Source organism: Pleurodeles waltl, chromosome 4_1, assembly GCF_031143425.1.
Source record: "Pleurodeles waltl isolate 20211129_DDA chromosome 4_1, aPleWal1.hap1.20221129, whole genome shotgun sequence".
Lineage (NCBI taxonomy): Eukaryota > Metazoa > Chordata > Amphibia > Caudata > Salamandridae > Pleurodeles > Pleurodeles waltl.
The window spans coordinates 735,304,095-735,322,771 of record NC_090442.1 but is presented as its reverse complement, the minus strand read 5'-3'; the positions used below and the strand labels follow the sequence as shown (position 1 = coordinate 735,322,771).

Below are 18,677 nucleotides of genomic sequence, written 5' to 3'. Positions count from 1 at the left end.
AATGTCTCCATATCGACAAAGCAATCTGGGATCTTAAGTGTTGGATGGTGTGTCTTTACACGCTGGAGGCCATTTCCCTTGTCTCACCTAGAACTCACTGGAGTGATGGACGTGTTGTCTCTGGATGGGGAGGTCATTTGGACCTCTGATTTCTGATGGAGCAGCATCAATGCATCAGCTGTTTAGAGCTGCACTCCATCCATCTGGCCCTCAAGACATTTCTGCTCCTGAGTTACTACTAGGATGCATCTTTTGTGACTGTAAAAAGTGCCTCTTGAGTGTATCAACATGCTTTTGATTGTTAGCCCTGTCTGTACTGCTACCTACTGCGTGACTAAGATTCTCCCTTATACTATGCTCTTTGTACTACGACCTGTATCTGATAGAACTTTAAAGTAGGAAAATAAGAAATTTCTGCTCACCATCAAGGGCAGGTCTGCCTAGGTTCTGACTAACAACATGACTGTCATGTGGTACAGCAAGAAGTCAGGTGGCCTGAGGTCCCATTCCCTCTATGTTGGTAGCAGGTACTCAAAGCATAACCCCTTTGTTCATTCACCTGACTATTCCCTGAATGTCAGGGTGTTTGATAACAGGAGATATCATATTGATAATCATGAGTGTCATCTGCTTCTTGAGGTGGCACAGGGCATCTTTGCCTATTGAGGTGTGCCATTTCTAGATACGTTTGCTACCTCTGAGAACATGCAGTCATCCTCATCAAACAAAGCTTTTATTCGGTTTTAAAAGCGTACATAAATAGTAAAAACAACATAGAATGTGCAAATCTTAAACCATTGTAGTAAATGCATATAATGAAATAAGACAATCACATATCTTTAATTACATCAAATTACCCTAAAAGCTACCAGTCATTATCACATTAGTACTACAATAAAAACACCATGAAAAGACTAGCCCGTAAAGTCCCATCCTAAGTTCATAAATATTTAATCAAATCCTATTAATTCCTAAACAGTCTATCAAATACTATCTTCTGCACATGATTGCTTTTGCAGAACATGCAGTCATGGTCTCTAGAAGAGTTCTCCTTTTGATGGAAACCTGGTCTTCTGTACACACTTCTGCATTTACCACTGATTTCTCTGGTCCTGCAGAAGGCTAGGGACCAGTTGCAGCTTATCCTGATCGTACCGGATTAGGTCCGGGGAGGGAGGTGGGGGGTCTTGTACCCTGAGCGGCTAAATCTGCCTCCTCCGGAGGACTTGCTTTCCCAGCAGCAGGGCACAGTTCTGCACCTGAATCACCACAATCTACACATCACTGCATGGAGATTGAGCAGGATCAGTTGACAGGCTTTGACCTTCCGTCATTAGTGATGGATGTTATTTTGGCTGCCTGCCATCTGTCTGCAAAGTCTATCTATTCTGGCTTTTGATCTAAATTCATCAGTTACATCGAGAAACAGTAAGTCGACCCACTACAGTCAAAGTTGTCTGAAGTTCACCATTTTTCTCTTAGGCACAGCACGTCTTTGCTGTTGGCAATGTTAAAGGTTACCTATCAGCCCATTTAACCTTTCCCTGTTTGCCTGATCAGCCCTCTTTATTCAAAGCACGCTTTGCAATGCGTGTCTTAAAAGGGCTTTTTTGTGTGTTTTTACCTGTTCTATTTGTTATGCCATAGTGGGATCCTAACTTAGTTTTTACATCCTGATATGTGCTCCTTTGAGCTTACGGGTAGTTGCACTCTGAGACTTTTGACTCTCACGTTTTTTTTATTGCCATCATGTATGCACCTCACGTCAATGGCCTGCACGCATTATCTGTTCAGCCGCAGTATACCACTTTTTTTCCAGACAAATTTGAGCTTCAGACTCTGGCATAATTTCTACTGAAAGTGTTGCCACCTTTTCATGTGGGGCGATCTATCACACTCCCTGTATTCTTTTCTCTGCCACAGAAAGGTTACACCAGTTTGCTGCTAAGCGAGCCTTTATTTTCTACATTGATAGGAATTACGATCACTGGGTGGCTAATCCTCTTTGTGTTGGACTTCTGGTGTGAAAATAGGGAAGGTGGTCCTGAAATTGACCTTATCAAGGGCCCTTGCTCTTTCTATGTTCTGTGCTTTGGCCAAGATAGAGCCTCCTAAGGTTCTTTCACCTCACTCCACCAGGGTGAAGGCTGCTACTACAACACTAGCTAGAGGTATTCCACTGTTGGACCTCTGCCCATCTGCTGCAAGTGCATCTACTCCTACCTTCACCGGCACTACTGTATCACCGCTCAGTTCTGCAGAGGAGGGCCTTTTTGCTCACTTTGTCATGTAGGACTTTTTTTGGGAAAGTCTACTCCTCAGACTCACTACTCTCACTATCTGCATATAGGTACTGCTTAGATATCTATTCAAAAGGTGATAAATCTTCAGTCAGCAGTATCCAACAAACAAGTTACTTACATTTAGTAACACTCTTTCTGGTGGATACTTGACTTATATATATGAATAACCCACACCTCAATCTAATATAAATGTAGTTCTAGCCTCTCTAATACTCAAGCCATTTTCTACATAGGGCAGCTTGTGAGTTTTATTTACGGAGTTGGAGGACCACCTTTCGGGTTGGTATATTCTTTGCCAGAAGGATGGGCGAACTGCAAGCTGTTTTTCCAAAGATCCTAATATTTTCATTAAAAGGTACAGGGTTTCCTTTGATGGGCCCTTCATACATTTAAAGGCCTTGAAAGAATTATGTTTGAATGAAGAAATTACCCTGCTGGTTTTCCAACCAAGGCCTCTTGCGTTCTTGGTTAGACAAACATTATATCATCTCGATTTATAAACTCCTGCAATGTACCTTGAGAAGAGCAAACACCTTTAGAAACGCTAACCATTTGTTGATTACACAGAGCAACAGAAACTACTATTGCTGGTTGAATAGTCTCCGGTTTATCTACATCTTAGGACATTCATATAGTTCAGCCTCTTTTTAGGCTTCATACACACTTTTATCCTAGACCAAAAGTATCAACTGTAACTTTTCAAATGCACATGCCTTTGTAAGGTATATCCAGGTCGCTCTTTATGGTATTTCTAAAAAAATTCTCTGGATGCGTCATTGTCTATTGATCCTGCTTTTCCCTAGATCTTTGGTTCTGTTATTTGCTCAGAGCCTGGTGTCATGCTCCAACTCTGTGCATCAGAAAGAATCATGTAGGAATAGGGTTTGTATGGTTCTTGACACACAGGTATGAGTTGGGGCCTGCTTGATGTCCAGGTATGGAAAAGTCCTGACTCCACTGCAGGTAACTCCCATTCGCTCTTAAGAAAGGCAAACAAAGACTAGCATCCATTTTTTAAAAGAGATTAGGTATGCCAAAATCACCATGGTCGTTTTTCTTTTTTTGTTTAGTGCCATTGACCTACAGTTGTGCAGAGATTATATTTACATGTTAAACATCCTTTCTTGGATGATTGTGGACTCGAGGTGCAAATGCAAAAGGACATGCTTGATCTGTATGCCTGCTTTGATGGGGAAGCCTCATTTGTAGCAAGTTCATCATTGTGGCCTTTAGACCTCTTCACGCCAAATAGCAACCTTCTTTTGATCAAATTTTACCCAGAATTATAAGATAATGGATTAGCAGAAGCAGTAGTTTTGAAGTCTGCTACGTATAGCACCCAGATACCTTATAAGCAGCTTATTAATTTGCAATTAATTGATTCAAGATTGCTTTGAGTATTCAGCCCATCAATGTCTACGAAATAATTCATTTTCCTGGCAAACAGCCAAAGGCAATTTTCCAACTCGATCGAGGGAATGTTCTCTTACCACGCAAATTCTTTGACAAGATGTTATTTATGGATCATGACTATTGGCACTAAATGGACAATTATTTGTCTGTTTATTGATATTGTATTGTGTATTTTGATCTGGTCTCAGGCAGATTCTGCCTCAATAGTAGTAAAAATGTAAGAATGGAAGTTCCATTTGCCAACCAGCAGCCAGATTTAATTTGTCAAAATCGCTTTTGCCTTTTGTATTCTTTGAGTTTAGACCTGAAAACATATAAGGTTCAGTAAAGTTTATTGTGTTGTGGTTCCTCCACCCGACTAATCCACATCTTAGTTGGAGTGTAAAAAGTGCCCACTAGGTACTTGTCCTAGCACAATTTCCTAACCTCTTCTTGCATGGAGCACCTGATAGTTCACATTTTCTCGTCAATAAATGCTGCTTAAGTACAACTAATACAACATCTGTCTACAGATGGCTTGTAATGTATCAGCAATTAAACACTTTCCTTTTTTTTCTTTTCGCTGCAAGGTGTTGAAGGATGGAAGCATTTTATCTCCTATACTGACCAGGCTCATGAACTATTTCTTCTTTTCAAAAGGGTGAGTTATTCAAAACAATAATTGATTATGTCTATTCACCTTTATTCTATAACTTGCAAAACAAAAAATCTGTACCGTGATGTTCTCTTTAACGTCCCACAGAATCCCTTAATACCTAGACTCATCTGTCCTCGTCAAGTAATTCCTTACATAATGGGTAGCCCGCAGGGCCAAGGTGACAATTTTAATGCAATGCAATGCAATGTGATGATCTAGTAATAAATCTTACTACTTCCTGACGCAAGTTGTCTCAATGGTACCATCTGATGGACTGTGCAAGAAAGTGTCTTTCCATTTGTACCAAGAACAAAGATCCACGGTCACAGACTCCCATAGCTTTGCATCACATGTGACCTAAAAGCTGCCTATCTTGCGCCACCTGTGCGTGCCTCATTCCTCTTCTCTGCAGGAGTAGTCCACCTCAAATGCTTTTTTTTCCGGTTAATTAAAACATGTGCATCAGTCATATTTTCTATATTATTTTAGTTTTTTATAAACTTTATTTTGGACTTTTTGATACATAAGAACAAGACAGCACATCGAGTTTGAATATGCAGACAATGTGAGCAAAAGCACAACAATTCAGACACAATAGACCAGACCAATTATAATTAATTGTGAAGCAGGGTGCATTGCAATACATAAATTCAATGCAGGGCACTAAAGCCCGTCAGTAGGCAGTGGGGGGCTATGGTCTGGAATAGGGGTATGTCCATTGTCTGCCACAGGAGGGGCATTCTCATGGGTTAGAAGATATGTCCCTAGAGGTTGCCATATATCCTTTGGGCGATAAGCTGGAGGTTGTAAAAAGGCATATAGTTCACTGGTAGTGTCAAAATAGGTAAGATCCCATAGCCCGGCCACCTGGGTAGAACTACCCCATTGCAAGGCAATCCAGCGCTTAGCCAGCAGTAGTGCTATAGCAAAAAAGCATTGAATAGACTTCGACAGTGGTTTCACATACCCCAGCAGGGCCTGAAGGGTCTCAGGGGTTATTTCTTGATTAATCATGTGGGACAGAGCAGAGTAGGTGGCGCCCCAGTATGCAGAGATAGCAGGACAGGCCAAGGTCAAATGTAGGAAATAGGCCTGTTTGGCCTTGCACTTTGGACATTGGTGGGACCGTGTAGGATCTACTCTAGAGAGAGCGAGTGGGATTGTGTAAGTGCGTTGTATAAATTAAAAATGCAGCAGTTTATGACGGTAGTTGTTGGATACCACTTTGACCTGAGTTCAGCTATAATACCAAACTTTGTCTGGCAAAGAGCATCTGAGATCCCTCTCCCAGGCGATCCTTGACTTTTTCAGTCTACTGGGTCTAAGTTGCAGGGATGAGTGATACAGGCATGAAATTAAATGCACGTTGTCAGAAGCCGTAATGATAAGGGACAATGGGGGGAAAGTCCTTTGGTTCCATAGGGTATATGGGCAATATAGTGCGCAATGTACTGTGTAGTATGTACAGGATGAATCTGTCCAGTGCAGAGGATTGATGCCCCTCAGTCACATTTGTGGCTGAGCAGAGCCTGGAGTCAGCAAACAGGTCACCGACTGTGTGTAACTGGAGGCAAACAATAGTACTCAGAGTCAGCCGCTCACATGTGAGCGAGAGCCAGGGATTGTTAAATAGGGGAATGTGTGGTGAATAAAGAGTATCAAAGCCTAAGTAGCAGAGTAGTTCTGTCCATGCCCAACACTTTGTTGGCAGTCTGTATTTCTGCTGGATTTCTTGAGAGGCCTTTAGGCAGCAGGACAGAAAGAGATAGTAAGGGGTTTGTGATTGCTCTGGCCTAAGGTATTGGACCCTATAGTCAGGATGGTACCAATGGTAAGCAAATTGCACTTGGGCAACTAGGTAGTAAATATAGATGCCTGGGACACCAAAGCCTCTACGTTCAAACGGGAGTGTCAGTGTGGACCAGTGTACACGGCAGCGCCTACCCACCCAAATCAATTGCTTAACCCCTTTGCTGCCAGGCCTTTTCCTCCTCAGGTGCCAGGCCTTTTTCTGGCTATTTGGGGCAGTTCGCGCTTAGGCCCTCATACCTTTTGGCCACATCAGCTACCCACGCCAAATTTGCATAATTTTTTACCAACATCCTAGGGATTCCAAAGGTACCCAGAGTTTGCGGGTTCCCCTAAAGGAGACCAAAAAATCAGCCAAAATAAAGCGAAAAGTTTTTTTGTTTTTGTCCCCCCAAAAATGGGAAAACAGGGCTGCAGAAGAAGGCCTGTGTTTTTTTTCCCCTGAAAATGGAATCAACAAAGGGTTTGGGGTGATAAAATCTCAATCTTCCCAGCTTTCAGGAACAGGCAGACGTGAATCAAAAAAACACATTTTTCAACATAATTTTGGCATTTTACTGGGACATACCTCATTTTTACTATTTTTGGTGCTTTCAGCCTCCTTCCAGTTAGTGACAGAAATGGGTATGAAACCAATGCTGGATCCCGGAAAGCTAAACATTTCTGAAAAGTAGACAACATTCTGAATTCACCAAGGGGTCATTTGTGTAGATCCTACAAGGTATTCCTTCAGAAAATAACAGCTGAAATAAAAAAACAATTTAAATTGAGGTGGAAAAAACAGCCGTTTTTTTCCACGTTTTACTCTGCAACTTTTTCCTGCGATGTCAGATTTTTTAAAGCAATATACCATTATGTCTGCTGGTTGCGGGGATATATAGGGATTGTAGGTTCATCAAGAACCTTAGGTACCCAGAGCCAGTAAAGGAGCTGCACCTTGCAATGGGTTTTCATTCTACACTGGGTATACAGCATTTCATTTGCTGAAATATAAAGAGTGAACAATGGGTATCACGAAAACCTTTGTATTTCCAAAATGGGTACAAGATAAGGTGTTGAGAAGCAGTGGTTATTTGCACAGCTCTGAGTTCCGGGGTCCCCATATTAGCCAAATAGACTTCTTTTTTTACACACTGTCTTAAATTTGGAAGGAACAAAATGTTGAGAAAGACAAGGGGCAATAACACTTGTTCTTTTATTCTGTTTTCCCCCAAGTCTCCCGATAAAAATGGTACCTCACTTGTGTGGGTAGTCCTAGTGCCTGCGACAGGAAACGCAACATGGACACATCACATTTTTACATTGAAATCTGATGTGTTTTTTTGCAAAGGGCCTAGCTGTGGATTTTGGCCTCTAGCTCAGCTGACATATAGGGGAATCCAGGATGGGGTGACCTGTGGGGCTCTCACCAGGTTCTGTTACCCGGAATCCTTTGCAAACCTCAAAATTTGGCCCAAAAAATACTTTTTCCTCACATTTCAGTGACCGAAAATTCTGGATTCTGAGAGGAGCTGCAAATTTCCTTCCACCCAGCGTTCCCCCAAGTCTCCTGATAAAAATAGTACCTCAGTTGTGTGGGTAGGCCTAGTGCCCACAACAGGAAATGCCCTAAAACACAACGTGGAAACATAAAATTTTCCCAAAGAAAACAGAGCTGTTTTTTGCAAATTGCCTAGCTGTGGATTTTGGCCTCAGCGGGCACCTAGGAAAACCTACCAAACTTGTGCATTTTGTAAAACTAGACACCTAGGGGAATCCAAGATGGGGTGACTTGAGGGGCTCTCACCAGGTTCTGTTACCCAGAATCCTTTGCAAACCTCAAATTTTGGCAAAAAAAACACTTTTTCCTCACATTTCAGTTATAGAAAGTTCTGGAATCTGAAGTAAGCCACAAACGTCCTTCTACCCAGTGTTCCCCCAGGTCTCCCGATACAAATGGAACCTCACTTGTGTGGGTAGGCCTAGTGCCCGCAACAGGAAATGCCCCAAAACACTATGTGGACACATCAAAATTATCAAATACAAAACTACCTGGCTTTCCGGGTGGGGTGGGGCACCTGCGTTTTTGGTCCTGGGCTTAGCAGCCATCTAGGGAAACCTACCAAACCTAAACATTTCTGAAATCTAGACACCCGAGGGAATCCAGGGAGGTGTGACTTGCGTGGATCCCCTAGTGTTTTCTTACCCATAATCCTCAGCAAACCTCAAACATGGCTAAAAAATGTCATTTTTTCCACATTTCTGTGTGGGATCACCGCACCAGCACAAATTACCTACCACCCAACGTTCCCCTCAGTCTCCTGGTAAAAATGATACCTCACTTGTGTAAGTGGGCCAAGTGCCTGTGATAGGGAAGAGCCAAAAACATGTCCAAAAATGAGGGGGAACCAAAGCGGGTCCAAAAGGGCAGTTTAAAAAAAAATGTTTTTAGGCTGACAAGTGGGGCAGATTTTTTATCAGTATAGATGCGACAATGCTGGGTGTTAGGAATTTTGTGGATTCTTACAGATTCCGGAAGGTTCCATCACAATAATGTGGGTAAAATGTGTGATTTCCAGCAAAGTTGGAGGTTTGCAGGGCATTGTGGGTAAGAAAATGGTGTGGTTGCATGTGAAGCACACCACCTTGGACCCACCCAGATGTTTAGTTTTCAGATGTGTCTAGGTCTTGTGGATTTTTCTACATGGCAGCGTCCCAAAGTCAAAAAAGTGCAGCCCTCACCATTCCAAGTGGGACGATTTTGAGAGTTAGACAATCTCTCATGGCCGAAATGTAAAACCAAAACCCTAGATAATCAAATGTCCTCTTGCTTGCCGTGTAATAAGATGTTTTAGTGTGCGGGGAAGAGCTGAAAGACTGTTACCCCTTTCAGTTGGGGTGGGGGCATAACCATGCCCATACTGGTTGGTAGCCACCACCCCACTTTTTTTATTTTTTTATTCCCTGGCATCTCGTAGGCTTTATGCCCCCCCCCCCCCCCCGGAAAGTGGATCGGGGGTAATCGCCCCATCTACCCACTGGTGGGCAGAACAACTTTGGCCCCATTTATTTGGGGTGCGGGTATGGCCTTTGGGGCAGATGGGCCTTCCAAAAATAGGCGATCTGCCCCCAAGGGGGGCAGATAAAGCCACCATTAATGTGCCCCCATGGCGAGCGACCCTTGTCCAAGGGGCCTCCCCCCCCCCAAAACTAAACAAACACAAACCAATCCCTGGCGCCTAAGTGGTTTCTGCCCCCCCGCGGGCAAATCGGCCTAATAGAAATAGGCTGATCTGCCTCCAATGGGGACAGAAATGGCCTAAAATAAATTTGCCTCCCCGGGGAGCGACCCCTGCCTAAGGGGTCGCTCCCCTTGCGTGAAATTTGTGGCAAAACAAAACATTCCTGCTGTCTAGTCGTTTCTGCCCCAAGGGAGGCAGAAATGGCCTAAAAATATCCCCCCCGCTCCCCAGGGGAGCGACCGTTGCCTAAGGGATCGCTCTCCACATCTAAAAAAAATGAAACAAACAAAAAAAAAAGATCCCTGGTGCCTAGGGGGCAGAAATGGCCTTAGAATAAATTGCCCCCCTGAGGAGCAGCCCTTGCCCAAGGGGCCACTCCCCTTATGTGTAAGTAAATAAAATAAAAAACTCCCTGGTGTCTAGTGGCCATTTCTGCTGCCCGATCACATCGTGATCGGGCAGCAGAAATGCTGAGAGAGACCTCAAAGGAAAGGAAAAGCCTTTCCTTTCCTTTGCCTCTCTCGCCCCCTCCACGTGATCGGAGGAGAAATGCTAAAGCACCAGGTGTGGGGTGCGGGGATGGAAGGGGAAGCCCTGGCCTGGGGGCGTGGAGGCGAGGCTCATGGGGGGGGTGCTAGCACTCCCCCCCATGAGCCGGTCCAAGGACGGAACGGTTACATCCTTGGTGCTGCAGCCAAGGACGTACCCGATATGTACTTGGCTGCAAAGGGGTTAAGGAGGCAAGGCAACGAGTCAAAGAAGTGCTTGGTCAAAGCAATGGGAATGTTTAAGAATAAATACAGGAATCACAGAAGAACCACCATCTTTAGAATGGCAACTCTCCCAGCAAGGGAAGGGCAGGGTTATCCATCACTCAACTTGAGTGGTGAGCTTATCGAACGCCGGGCCATAGTTATGCCAAACAAGTTTGGTGCTGCACCGGTGGCGACATATACCTAGGTATTTAGTAGAGTCTTCTTTCCAGACTAAGGGATAAGGGAGCTGGCAGGATACCGTGGCGTCAGTGAGAGGGAATATTTCAGACTTGTTCCAGTTAATGGATAAGCCAGAAAAAGCACTGAAGCGGACCACTTCTTCTTTCAATGGGGCGTGATTGTTGACCAGGTCCCGTACAAATAGCAGAACGTCATCCGCATAGAGGGAAGCAAGGAGGGGGCTGTGGTGAAAACTGGGCCCCGTATGCATGTGCCATTCCTGAAGACGGCGCACCAGAGGATCCATAAAATGATAAATACAAGAGAGGAAAGCGGACATCCTTGGTGGGTGCTACAGGTTCATGGAAATGGGTCAGATAGTGCCCTGTTAACCCGAATCAGGGTCAAGGGGGACATGTAAAGCAGAGCCATGAGGTCTCGGAAGCCTTGTGGTATACCAAATTTATATGGTACGGCATAAAGGAAAGGCCACTCAAGGGAATTAAAAGCATCAAGCACTACTGTGGCTGCAGGAAGGACCCAAGATATCTGATTAAGGACGGTGAAAACCATACGAAAATTAATTTGAAATGGATCAGTTGGGTACAAATCCTGATTGCATGAGGGCTATTATGCTTTCCATTAGTAAGGACAGGCACATGGATTTTGGCTAGGATCTTATTGTCCTGGTTGAGTAATGGCGGCGGCTGATATGAGATGCTTTGTTTGGTGGGGCTTCCCGGCTTTAAGGAGAAGTACAGTCACTGCCTCACGCATAGAAGAGGGGAGTATGCCTTGATCGATGGATTCAGCTTAGACCACGAGTAAGTGCAGAACAAGAACTTCTTTAAACGCCTCATATAAAGCACCCGTAACGTCGTCAGACCCCAGGCCTAAGAACTGCTTAGTGAGTCAATAGTCTGGGATACCATATTGGCACGGATGGGCAAGGCCAGTAATTGTAGCTTGGCTGGTTTCGAGCCACAGCATAGCGACCTCAGCCAAGTAATCAGTAAGTTTAGTCATGGTTGCAGAAGTACGCATCTTATATAAAGATCAGTAATACGCCATGAAAGTGGACAGGATGTCAGGGGTGCCTGTAGCCATCTCCCCATTATCCATCTGGAAGGTAGTAACATAGGAGGACTGATACAATGGGCATATTAGATGTGCAAATGTGCGGCCAGGTCATTTGCTCTCCCCGTAACACCTCACTGTGGCATATTTGCAGAGATATAGCACCTCGCAATCGGAAGCCTCACAAAAGTCCCAGACCAACGAGGCTCTCTGTGAGGGGGGGGGGGGAATCAGGGATGTAGGGGCTGGTATAACCTGATGATCTAGTGCTTGTAACTCACTTTCAATTGGAGCAAGATCTCCCCTAACAGAGCGGAGCACTCCAGCATGCTTGGCAATACACACCCCTCTGATGTAGGCCTTGATGGTGTCCCATAGTGTTGCATATTTATGAATTGTGCCTGCATTGAGAGAGAAATACTCCCCGATGGCGTTGCGGACTTCAGAGCAGAAGACTGCATCATGTAATGCATTTGTGGGGAAGTCTGGGTTGGAATGCGCAGAATAGCTATCACTGGGGACTGATCTCATAATGTACGTGATATTAAGAGATCCAACAAGCCAGAAGGAAGGAGCTGGGGATCACGTACCAATGATTATTCTGGGACCACACATTATGGACATATAAGCTGCAGCGGTATGTTTGCGGGCGCGCCACCCATCAGTAGGCTGAAAGGTATCCAGCAATGTCCGAGTGGAATGGGGTTTAGTAATCCCGGTGGTGCTGGTGGTATCGAGATGTGGGAGGCAAGTGAGATTAATGTCTCTGCCTAGTAGGATATGGTGAGGATGGAAACACTCCATCTGTGCCACTAGGTCCCAGAAAAACCCTGGGGAGTCTGTATTGGGTGCATAAATGTTGACAAGGAGGAGAGAAACGCCAGTCAGAAAGCTACAAACAATTAAATATCGCCCCTCTGAGTCGGACACCCCCACACTGCAAAGCAAAAGTACAGGTCGCAGAGGGCGACAGGTGAGTTTCTTGTAAAAAGGAAACTTGATGTCATGCCTATTTAAGTATCTAAGAACCTGTTTGCCCTTCCTGGGATTGTTCAGCCCCCTAATGTTCCATGCTGGGCAAAAGATGTCAAGAGCAAAGTCACCAATGGGGTAGTGCATCATAGTTGTGGTGGTATGTCAAAGGCGAAAGGTCAATTATCGTGCTGAGCCTTGCCATGTATGTAGATAATGGAAAAGTACAAAAAGAAGAATCAGAAATAACATAAGCAACACCCATCCCCCATCCCACAACAGATTTCTGGTGAAATCCCCCAAATCAACAATAAAAAGGCGGAGTACACCTTGGAGATGTGTCAAATGGACTCTTGTATCGCCATATGGAAGGAGAGTTAAGAAACAATAGTCAATATGAATCCGTCTGTGATAACAGAAGGTTAGTGAGAGACATTTCAGGGGGATCAGCAGATAACATTGGTGATCGGCGTGCAGCAGGCCAGGGAGAAGTCATGTCAGCAGGTAAATTCCAGTGTCTCACTCCATCGAGGCACAGCGCAACACCACTGGCAAGCAGTGCAGGGAATCTACCAAGAGGCGGTGTCCAGCTGCAGACTGATCCAATTTCTGCTGTTTGCAAAAAAGTGCTGCATACGCTGGGGTGTGAAAAAACATGATGTTTGCTGTTCAGTTCAATGCGTAAACAAGCAGGTATAGCATCCCGTAGCGCAGGCCAGCTCGCTGCAAATTCTTTATATCGGCTTATATCGGCTTATTTACCTCGAGCCTCATGGACCATAGGAGTGAAATCTTGGTATAGTGACAGTCATACCCTGCTACTGTAGCAGCGCCTTATCACATGCTTGGCGGAGAGCAGCATGTCGATCCCGATAGTTTACTAATCGATCAATTATCGGGTGGGGAGGGGTCCCAGGTATGGGACGTGGGCCCAAAGTTGGATGAGCACTCTTGGGACGTGGGCCCAGGGTTTGATGAGCCACATCCACCGTGAAGGAGGAAGTGAAGGAGTCCCTGCCAAACACTTCTTTCAAGAGATGCTTGGCCAGAATACTCATGGGGCCACTATTGGTGGATTCAGGCACACCCGTGATCTGGATATTATTGCACTGTGAGCGATCCTCAATTTTCGCTGCCACAGTTTTTAGCAATCGCTCGACTCTCTCCATGCGCTTGGTCAGGGCCATTGTGCCATCCTCAGCGTCCGACTTCTGCTATTCAGCAGTGTCTAGTCAGGTGGAGTGTTCGTCCAGGCACTCGTGCATCTCATCTAGGTGCATCGTAAGCGCGTCAAAGTGTGTATCAATGGCCTTGAAGCCCCCCTCAATTCTGCCATTATTTCAGCAGTCCCTTCAAGTGGGGGGATGAAGTGCATGCCATCAGCTGGGTCCATTCCAGCCGGCCCGTCAACCCACTGATGTCTGAGGGTCCTGGCCGAGTCAAATGAGATTTGACGCTGTTTAGGATCACCGCACCTCATTCTTGCGCCAGATAGAGAGGAGAGGTTGGGCAGCGTAGAACAGCAAAAGTAGGGTGGTAGGAGCGATCTTCAGGCGGGGAGACCTCTGCATGGTCCAGCCACAATGCGGCACACAATAGCCAGTCACTCGCTCCAGGAAGCAGTAGGCCTCACAGCCAGAATGCAGAAGGTAAGTGCAAGAGTCCCAGTCACAGTAGTCTCAGACAGTTATGTTGGGCCGCCAATTAAGAATAATGGTGCTGGTGCACGCTCATCATAGCGCCATAAGTTAAGGGCTTCATAGCGCTAATATTGGGGCGCACTCACCAGTACGCTCCTTGTTTCGAGGGCCTGGAGGCCAGGTCATCCCGCAGGCCAAACAAATCACAGCGGCCGCACCGTCGCAGCGGAGGCTGGCACGAGGTGCCTCAGAGATGCGGCAGGCCTCACTCCACAACCTTCCTCAGACCGCACAAAGGACCCCAGCTGGCACAAGGACCAACAGCTCAAGCTGCGCTCGTCCTGGTCCCAGGAGTACAAGCAGGAGGAGGAGCCAAAGCCCTCAGGAGACATCCATCCCCAGCGGGGTGCAATAGATGCGGTACAGGGGGAAGCCACCAAGTGTTTTGCGGCCCGACCCCAGACTCACCAGCAGCTCCTATAAGCGCAGGGCCTCAAGGGACAGCGCAGGCTGCGGCAGACGGCTACATGCCCCCCGCACGCTCCAGCCCTGCCCCGGCAGGGACCCAGCTTGAAGATCAGCAGTTGTTTCATTTTAAGCTTTATTTTCATACACTAGCATCTCTGTGCTTAATTAATATTAAGTCTACTCATAGGGCAGATATACTAGTTTGCAAGGTGAGGGCACTCGAGCATGGGGATCTTTGCTAACTCTACCCAGTGTCTAGAACGGCACAATCATGTTGTATTATCTTGCACTTCAATTGTACCCTGAACTGTATTCAGCACTTGAGAGAAATTTTCAGTCAGTTGTACCCTTATGGGTATATTAAGTTGGTCCATTAACAGAAATATAAGGCAAGAACTTGGTTAAATAACTGCTTAGGTACTTTTAAAAAGTTTCACTTCTCTGTTTAAGTCCATATTTCCATCCTTGCAAAATGCTCCTCACCCTGGCTGACACATTCTGTGCATCATTCTGTCTTCTGAACTAATAAAACTCCAGGTGAAGTTCTGAGATGTTCATTACGTAGGAGGAGAAAGTTGACTATTGTCTTTAAGTACATCCCTACCAGAGGACACCATCCTTATGCTCTTAATCTGATTACCAAAGTCATGGATTGACATAAGCAATAGCAAGATCTGCCATAGTATTACCAGAAATCAGTTCTATAATATTATCCTGCTCTGGAGAAATTCAAAGACATTATCTGACACGGTCAGAAGATCTAACTTTTAAAAGGATACAAAAGAAGAGGAAGCACCAGGCGAAGCCATATGTGAGCTCGATTTGGGACCAATTCCTCGACCTTTGGGAATGAAAAATACTGAGTAGCTATGCTTTCAATTTCAGCCTGGCTACTGGATAGCTTGAATTTTACATCTGATACCTTTTCAGGTATAGACAGCTAATATGGTATTGGAGCTTTACTGACACCTCAGGCCAGAGTGCATACACGAAAATGAGCTTCCCTTAAATGCTTTGTCCTTTCTTTATATCTGAATTTATGAAGCAGTTCCTGATTTTTGAGGTCTCAAGAATACATACTCTGGTTCAACCATTGCAGGTGAGTAAAGGCACTAGATAAGAACAACTGCTTGTGGCTTTGAAATGTTGCTGATACTGTAACAAACAAACTTGAATAACCACCACCCAACCCCATAACCAAACCCACAGTTAAAAATCGGCATCATGGTGGCCACTGGGGGAAGGGGAGGTTGGGGCCTCACTGAAGGAACCATCCTCCTCCCCCACCAGCTTTTGTACAATAATCAGAAAATTAATCTTCCCCTGTCTTAAACATGAGTCATTTGCGTGGATTCCTTTTAGTCTTGACTCTCTGCTTTCAGGTGTATTAGTGGCAGTCATTTGTAAAATGTTCAAGTATTTAGGGCATGGTTTTTCTCTCACTTCCTCTGATATGAATTTGGTTGGTTTATGGTTGCCAGATGTTGTCAAAACTGTTGTATCGTGCCTAGCACTACCACAGGCCATAGAGTCTAGAGCTGTGTTGTTGGTTTACCTCTTTACCCCAAAGCTCAACAATGACTGCTTTGCTACACAAAGTGCTAGAGCTATTTGATTGGCTCTTACGGAGCATAGGGGGTATGCTTGTCTTGTAGAGATGTCTTTTAGGCAAGTATTGTTAAAGCCAGGAATCTAGAAATTTGTGTGTCAGATATTGTCCTGATGTCATTAAGAACCTTGTTCCAATATCTGGTCAGTTTCGGATACTGCCACAGGTGCACTCGTGCCTGTAGCCCCATTGTTCCTCCAGCCCAGCTCCAACTTATTGAGATTCCAAGGAGTGCATTCTCTCTGGTGTGTAATACCACAATGAGGAGTTTTTTGCCGTGTGTGTAGCAGCCTTACAATCAAGTTCTCTGGTATATGTTCCTCCACCCAGTTTGGGTGAATGATCTGCCCATTTATTCTCCCGTTTCTCTGATTAGGGGATTTGCTGTAGCAGTTGATCGATTTCAGCTGACAAATGTCTGTTACTATTCTTGACTAGTAGCCATTTTTTTAAGTGTGCCAAATATCTGGATGTGGTGTGTCTAATAGTCTCCAGCAGTACCCAGTGCCTAAAGGCCTGATTTAGAACTCGGCGGACAGGTCACTCTGTCACAACAGTGACCGAGATCCCGTCCACCGAAATATAAATTCCATGGAATATAAGGGTATTTAGATTTCGGCAGATGGAATATCTGTCATCGTTGTGATGGAGTAACCCGTCCGCCAAGTTCTAAGTCAGGACCTAAGGCGGTCAAAGGCCTTGATCCTGTTCTCATCAAACAAGTTGCCTATTCATTCCCATCCCCGTTGTCTCCATATCTGTCAGTGCTGGAGCAAACGCCAGGTTGTTGCATAGGGGGAATAAGGGTGACTGGAAGATAGTTAAATCCTGCTGGAGAGCTGTTGCATCCCACACTGCTAATCAGACCCTAGTTATTGGTGAGGAGTATAGACCCCACAAACGATGGTTTCTGGATAACTATGGCACCTGCAATCATCTGGTCTATAAAGCACCAGTATTTCTTTGATTCCCTTCTGTTGCACTGAACAATATATAACAAAGTTGTGGGTCTTGGTATTATATGGTCAGATTAGGTATCCCCAAGCTGCCTTTGTCTATCTGCTAGAATGTGATTTTCCCAGCACAAATGAACTGATCTGTGATTCTTTGCTGTCTCTGTAGAGTAATAGGTGGTGGCTGCAGGGGCAGGGCCTGAAACATAAAAAAGATCTAGGGACAAATGCTAATTTTCACTGCTGCAATGTGGTCTAGCTAGCAGAGCCCTGCATTATGCCATGTTTATATGGCCTTTTTTGATGATTCCCTAACTAAACATATTTTTTTGCGGCTGTTGTTCATCTGTGGGGGTGATTTGTCAATGCCAAGGCAGAATACCTTCTTGTGGTCCCACAGGAATGGCTAGTGTTGCGGTATGAATACCCGGTGAACTTGTGCATGGTTAATGTTCAATATTATGGACTTTTGAGGGGTTAGGCTTAACCCAATGAGTCATTTCTAAAGCACGGCTAGTCACCCCTTGAGTCTCAAGAAGAGCCGGGTCTTGAGGTCCTTACTGAACTGCTTGAGTAATGCTGTCTCCCAGAAGCCTCACTTCAGAAGCCTCTGCAGTTTTTGGTTGGTCAAGGGGACTCTACATATGTGGAGAACGCTAGTGACAGAGACCCACTAAAGGTACTCTTCTTTTGAGTTTCTAGCATTGGAGTATAATGTGGTGTAGAAGTCTAAAAATTCCTGTGCTTTATCCTTTTCTTTAGTAAGAGTCTTCTCCTGTTTTTCCTGAATTAGAGCAACTCTCTCTCTATTCACCTTGACTCTAATCTTACAGGCTAGGTTGCTGCTTACCAAATTCTGGCCTGTGTACTATTTTTGTTACATACAGAAGTGAGCATATTCTGCCTTATCAGTCTCTAGAATCCTTTCCTCTGTTCCCACATTTGACATTGTTTGCACACATTTCACCTAACATATGCCTTTATGAATTGCTTCCTCCTTCCTTTGTTGGGTGTTCAGATCAGCTGTTTTTTTTCTTTTTTGTTTTATTCATTTTTGCCACAATGGCTCTGTGGGCCCCTCTAGCTACTGAGTTCAGCATATCCTAAGTGGTCCAACAGTCAACTGCTCCATTAACATTATGTGTTAAGTATTGTTTTATTGCATCATGAATGTTGTTTCTGTGATGAGGTGAGCATAAAAGCGAGTCACAGAGTCTTCACATATTTTGCTAAGGTGGGCCCATTGGGCCAGAGAGATTTATTTATAGATATGGGTAAGTGACCAGAAAATGTGAAAGTCTGAAATTCTAAGTGCCATGGTTGGGGATGCTAGAAACCTCACATATGGCCTGAGTGCTGCAGAGAAATGTGAGTAATCCTGTTTGTCTGGTTGTTGGGCTTGCCAGATGGCAGTCAGACCTAGGGTGTTGACTCACTCCTTTCCCCTCCTAAAAGCTGCTTGTCAAGATTGTTGTCCTTTACTAAGTCATCCTACCCCATTACCATTTCTTTATCTGGGGAGCAGAGGATTTCTAGGATGATGCAGGTCAGGAAGGTCAGGGCTCTTGGTCTTCATTAGCTCCATAGACATTCACTAATGAGAATTTAAGTGGCCCCTAATGTGATTTGGAGGGCTAGGA

General features: G+C 44.9%; 1 protein-coding gene across 5 annotated transcripts in view; it reads left to right on the top strand.

The window, feature by feature from the left end:
- The window catches only part of MEST (mesoderm specific transcript), a 242,924-nt gene that overhangs the window by 117,983 nt on the left and 106,264 nt on the right, over positions 1-18,677 (top strand). For all 5 annotated transcript variants that reach the window (XM_069229322.1, XM_069229323.1, XM_069229324.1 and 2 more), the window contains one exon: positions 4,286-4,356. In XM_069229322.1, coding sequence (XP_069085423.1) covers positions 4,286-4,356 — 71 coding nt within the window. The remainder of the gene's footprint in view (positions 1-4,285; positions 4,357-18,677) is intronic.